We start from the raw sequence: 5606 nt of genomic DNA on the forward strand, positions 1-5606 counted from the left end.
AGGAGGGGACCTACACAGGTGCCCCAAAGTCCAGTTGATAGTCATATTCCTGACTACACATCTTAGAATCACATGTGTACGTATATGTGCATGTATGTGCTGGTGGTTTTTATCCCTATCTTCTTGTCCATGCCTTTTCCTACTTCTTAGTAAGGCCTAACACCAAGATTCCTTCCAAGCTTTTCTCAGTCCCCTAATTAGGGACTAAGTCAGGCTGGAGCCCTTTGAAAACAAGATGGCAGAACTGAAGAAGTGAAAAGCAGTCTCTCTCTTCAGCTTAGGGATGTCCCTCACCCCTTTCACAGCACCAAAGTTTCTTTGCAAAAATAGTATCTAAGATACAAAAGGAAAGGCAGATGTGCTTGTGAATGCATCTCGCCAGGGCCTGGTCCAGGATCAAGGGCTTTATAAGAACAGAGGATTGGGAGCAGCCATTTCCAAGGTCTCTGGCTGTAGACAACAAAGAGCTGGTCCCCCACGAGGAAAAGAGTCTTCTGAGACAGTCTTCACAAGAGCTTTCGGTGGAGGATCTCCCAGACCATCCGCTTCCGGAAGTACGGCATGTGTTGCTGTAAGGACACAGAGATGACACCCTTAAATTTTATCTCTTTTATCTAGATACAATACTACTTTTCCCATGCTCCTTTGCTCCTAAAGGTTTCCAAATAACATAGTCTCAGTTGTGTTTCCGGTCTTTTAAATTGTTCTTTCTTGATTACATGTTGTTTTTTCTTTCCACTGTCTTTTTAAAATTTTTTAAAATTTTTACTGCTATTTCTATTGCTACTTTTCATTGCTACAGACTTAAAAGTTCTACTGGCATTAACAGGAGTCTCCAAGCCATGCTCAAATGTTTCCAAGAATTCTGAAAACAAAATAAGACTTATCTAACAAATTTTCTATGTTGAACTTAGAATTTATGTCTCTGAAGAACCAGGAGGATAGAAATGACCAATCACACACTAAGAGAAGACAGCCCAGCTGTGTCAAGTTAGAGGGCAGCATAACAAATTACACTGGAAGATAAAGGTAGGGCCTATTTTAAAACTTGATCGCTGGGGCCAGCAGATAGCATAGCGGTTATATTACTGGACTCTCATGGCCGATTGTGGTTTGAGTCCCGGGCACAGTGGCTTGAAATTCACACTGGAAGCCTGTGTGTGCATACCTAAGATCCTGGGAGGAGAATGGAGGAGAAAGGATTGCAGTGTGGCCATCCTCCCTGGGGGTTGATTTCGTACTTTTTCTCTCAGTTTCTCTGTCGCTGTCTCTCTCTCTGTCCAGTGACTGCATGTACCCTAAGGCAAAAACCTCTACCGAAAAAAAACCAAAAAACCTGACTGCTAACTAAATACAGGCAAACTAAAGACTAATTTCAGTACCAATTCTTTGTTTCTTTTAGGATTTGAGAGAGGTAAGGGAGATGGGAAGAGAAGGCTGCTCTCGACCAAGCTTCCTTTACTGTAATATGTGATGTACAGTAACTCAGGCTGTAGTTTGCCACCATATTCCTTTTTTTTGGTGATGTGGCCTAGGTAGTAACTACCAGTGCTTTGAGTCACAGGCTAAAGATCAGGGCAGAGTCCTCTAAGGAGAGTAAGAGGAGAGAAAAACATCTAGAGGGAGCTTGGAGACAAGAGGGCTGTAAGCACCCTCCTGAAGGCTGCACTCACCTGTGTGAAGTTGATTGGTCTGTCTTTGGTAATACAGTCAGCGTATTTGCAGGCAAACATCCCACAGTCACTTCCATTCATCTGCTGTGGAATTTCCTGAACAAAAACAAGGTGACATTTTTATAAGTTTCTTTCCTTCTTAGATTAAGAAAAAGACCAAAAGATATAAATTATATAGGTTTCCCTGAATTTTGAATAAGGAAAATAGGGGACAACATTCAGGACAACAGAGCCTCAAAGGAAGAACAAAATCAGAATTTCAGTAAGGTCTGTGAATTGTACATTAACCACGTAGGAGAACATTTTAGATTTCCATGGCCACCTAAGGGTATAAAAAACTGATCCCTCCCCCAAGGGCCAAGCAATCAGAAAACCTTTCCCATAGGAGTGAAAAATTAAGCAAAGTAGCTGAGTATTTAGAAAATCTAGTTTTATATGAAATACATTACCAGTTTTCTCACAAACAGCTTAATCTATCTTCAAGGAATAAGCAACCAAGCTGAAGTCAGTTCAGTTAGACACTAAGATAGACCGTCCCTGGAAGTCAAGCAATAAAATTCTTTCCTCCCCCAGTACCTACTCAGGATTTCCATCTCATTGAGATAAATGTACCTGACTTTTCTTACTGAAGAGCTGCCAGCCATTGGTATCAAACTCTTTTCTTTTCTTGTCAATACTTTCTTGTTTTAGGTATTGCCTAAAGGTAAAAGAAGAGAACAAGATGAGCCCTGGAGAATACTGATGACAGGTGCCACCCTAAGAATGGGGCTGCCAATTCTTAGGAAGAGTTTCATATGCCTTTCTGAGGAAACATCACATAATGCTGGGCAGGGAATCCTTAGACTGCTAAGGATTCCCTGAAGAACTGAACTTGCCTCTTATGACTCCCACAATTAATGCTCTCTGTCAACCCAAAAGGAACATGTACCCTGATAAGAACTCCTACCTATCGTTCCTCCTGAGGAACAATTTTATGTTCTTTTTTTTTTGGCTTATATGGTCCTTTAAAATTCCATCTAATGGATGAAAAATGTTTCTCTATATCAAGGTATATATTCATTCACCATTAGCCTTGGTTTCTCTGTATAAAACTTCAATCATTTTCATAAAAAAGGAATACATGCCACCTCTTATAGAGTACTTTTAAAAAATGGAAACTGCTCATCATTCTGGAATCTATATCCTCCTGGCCATCAGAGTGGAATGGTGAAGAACAGGTGTTTGAGAAAGAAAAACAGGTAGGGTATAAAGAGATCTGCATTCTGGTTCCCAACTGAGCCACTAAATAGTAGGAAATCAAGCATCACCTCAAGTGGGTCTCATCGGGAGGTTGCACCAAATGGTTCCTGGTATATATATCTATATCCACTCTATATTTTAGTGCACTAGGCAGTATTCCCATGAGGACATATCGTTAGTATTATTAAATTACTATTACACTTAGTTAGATGTAAAATATCCATTTTTATTTATTTTTTAAAAGAATTCTTAATTTTATTTGTTTATTATTATATTATTTTTTCACATGAGTTTTGCCAGAGAGAGAGAAAGCAAGTCACCAGGTCCAGGCCTTGAACCATAGTCAACCATGTGGGAATTCTGGCACCTTAACCACCACACCACTTGCTGGTCCCCATTTTTATTTTATATAAGATATCAAACTACTGAGTTCAGCTGCTGGAAAGCAACATATACTCAACACCAAACTCTTTTGTCCTCAACTTACAAGAGGATCCTGCAGGCTTCATTGTTTATCCCACCCATAGAGTCGTAATAGATAATATTCTTCTTCCTGAAGTCCACAACCTGGGAATAGAAACAACAACAAAAAATCCTGCATTTACAAAGTAAAGAAAATTGTTCTCAGCTTCTCCCTTCCCTGGTTCTTGGAGCCTTTGTCAGATTTCCTGCAAAATCATGACGCTTTTGCATTATATCATGTCTGAGCTGTAGAGGAAAGGAGGAGGAGATGATTTACATAAAACTGTGAGGAGTTGAGCAATTGGTGGCCCCATTATTGGCCTGACACCTTTTTCTAGTGTTGAGGGTCTCCCTCTGCAAGGTAGGCAACAGGGGGAAAAATTACAATTCAGAGAATGTTAAGTTGAATATCTTGAGATCACTTCCACACAGTTTCGGAAAGACGGTGAAATGAGACTGGGTTTCGTTTCTTTACTTTGAAAATATCCTCTTGCCTTTAGGTTTTTCAAAAGTAATTCAAAACAGACTATGAAATAACTTTTTGATTTATATGAACACATTATGCTAATGGTCCATGTTCTCAATCATAAAAAATACTAAATTACCAAGTATGCAAGGCAAGGCATGATTAGGAAGAAAATCAGTCACAGAATCTGAACTGTCAGCATCAAGAAGTCACTTTTTCTCTTGAGGCTGCTTAGAGACCCTGTAACTCCCTTTTTAAATATTTCCAGAAAAGGAAATTCCACAACTTTCTTCAAAGTCTACAAATCTCCCACCCTTGACATGAAGTTCATCATCTGACTTTTAGCCAACCTACCACCAAACACTATGCTTTCTATCAGTAATCAAGCAAAGGAACTACTCACTACCCTCTGTGTGTTTTATAATTATGCAGATTTCAAAAATAAAGGAGGTACTCACAGCTAGACACCAGTGCACTCCCAGGTGAATGGGTACCAAAAGAATGTCAACAGAAAATACATCCACTTTCTTTGTCCAACGTTTCACTGCCTGATAACCAGCTGTTTTTAACTTAGTGAAGAAAAAGGTATTAAATGCATGCACACTTGGCAATCCCTTCTCTTTACTTCGCTCCATCAGCATATTCATGTAGAAATTGATGATCTGTGGAAGAAATGATTTGTATTAAGAATAGACACTCAGGCCTTTCTACCTAGTTCCAAAGTAGGCCTTTCAAAAGCAATTTTGAGGCCAGTTGGCTGTAAAGTGGTTAAGGTGGCTGGGTCCTATGTGGCCAACTGCATGGTTCAAGTCTTAGACCCAGTAACTTGAAAAACATGCCAGGCACATGTGCATGTGTGCCTAAAATCCTGAAAGGCAGGAGAAACAGAGAAGGGAATGAAGCATGACCATCTCCCATAAGTGCTGCTTTTTAACTCTCTCTCTCACTGTGTTTCTCTTCAGTGAGCACACACATCGTCCTCTGGCAATTTTTATTTTTCAAGCAGTTTTTATATCGAACTGCATGATACTGTTTCCTAATCAATCCAATTAAGATGTCAACATCAGCGGCTGGCAGGTGGCATGGTGGTTAAGGAGCTGGACTTCTACATGGTCAACCACGGTTTGAGTCTTGGACCTGGCAGCTTGCTTTCTCCCTTTCTCTCTCTCACCTTCTTTCGTCAAATTAAAAAATAATAACAAACAAAATTAAATAAAAAAAATTTTTTTAAATATGTTAACATCAAACAGCCTCATCTCTCTATATAAATTCTGCCTAGAAGGGAGAAGGTTGAAGTGGTTATAAATAGCAAAAAGAGAAAAGGTTATTAATCTATCATGGGTTTGGGGATATAAATGGGCAGATGCTGGGCAGACTTGTAGAAGACTAAGGCTTAGGTCAGAAGACTGGAGAATGAGGAGGAAGAGATATTAGAGGATAAAACTCAAAGAAAAGGAAAGAAAGCAACCAATTTAGTGAAGTATGTTAGCAGTTACTTCAATGTGTAAGGGAACTCTGTGGGTAATCTAAATAGATTATGAGCTCAGTCAGAGTCTAATATTAATCAAGTTAAGATTAAGAATAAAACCTTATATTTGGGACACTTGATTCTGATCCGTGGTTAAAGACTGCCTTTTCAGCCTAAAACGCCGTACTGCAGAGGCAAACGGTCTTGGTCTCAAGTAGTACAAATGATAGTATAAGCCATCAACTATACTGGAAAAACACTTGTAAACTGGTGATAGGTCAGCAGTGTCACTTTTCTT

General features: G+C 39.5%; 1 protein-coding gene across 1 annotated transcript; it reads right to left on the reverse strand.

The window, feature by feature from the left end:
* Nucleotides 1-386: 386 nt before the first annotated feature.
* Nucleotides 387-4563, reverse strand: LOC102471007 (sentrin-specific protease 1). Its single transcript, XM_006168589.3, has 5 exons — nucleotides 4299-4563; nucleotides 3400-3479; nucleotides 2286-2370; nucleotides 1674-1769; nucleotides 387-569 (listed from the first exon to the last, which is right to left on the reverse strand). The coding sequence occupies exons 1-5, from the start codon at nucleotides 4485-4487 to the stop codon at nucleotides 507-509; spliced, it is 513 nt and encodes a 170-aa protein (XP_006168651.1). The 5' UTR covers nucleotides 4488-4563; the 3' UTR covers nucleotides 387-506.
* Nucleotides 4564-5606: the final 1043 nt, after the last annotated feature.

Source organism: Tupaia chinensis, unplaced genomic scaffold (genome assembly GCF_000334495.1).
Source record: "Tupaia chinensis unplaced genomic scaffold, TupChi_1.0 Scaffold145870_1, whole genome shotgun sequence".
Classification (NCBI taxonomy): domain Eukaryota; kingdom Metazoa; phylum Chordata; class Mammalia; order Scandentia; family Tupaiidae; genus Tupaia; species Tupaia belangeri.

What these genes read in the sequence shown, in the direction of transcription:
- LOC102471007 (XM_006168589.3), bottom strand. Translation starts at nt 4,487, where the DNA reads ATGAATATGCTGATGGAGCGAAGTAAAGAGAAGGGATTGCCAAGTGTG. An exon ending in TCTTCAGTAAGAAAAGTCAG is followed by an intron (nt 1,770 to 2,285) that starts GTACATTTATCT and finishes GTTTTTGTTCAG; the next exon opens with GAAATTCCACAGCAGATGAA. An exon ending in GACCAATCAACTTCACACAG is followed by an intron (nt 570 to 1,673) that starts GTGAGTGCAGCC and finishes GTGTCCTTACAG; the next exon opens with CAACACATGCCGTACTTCCG.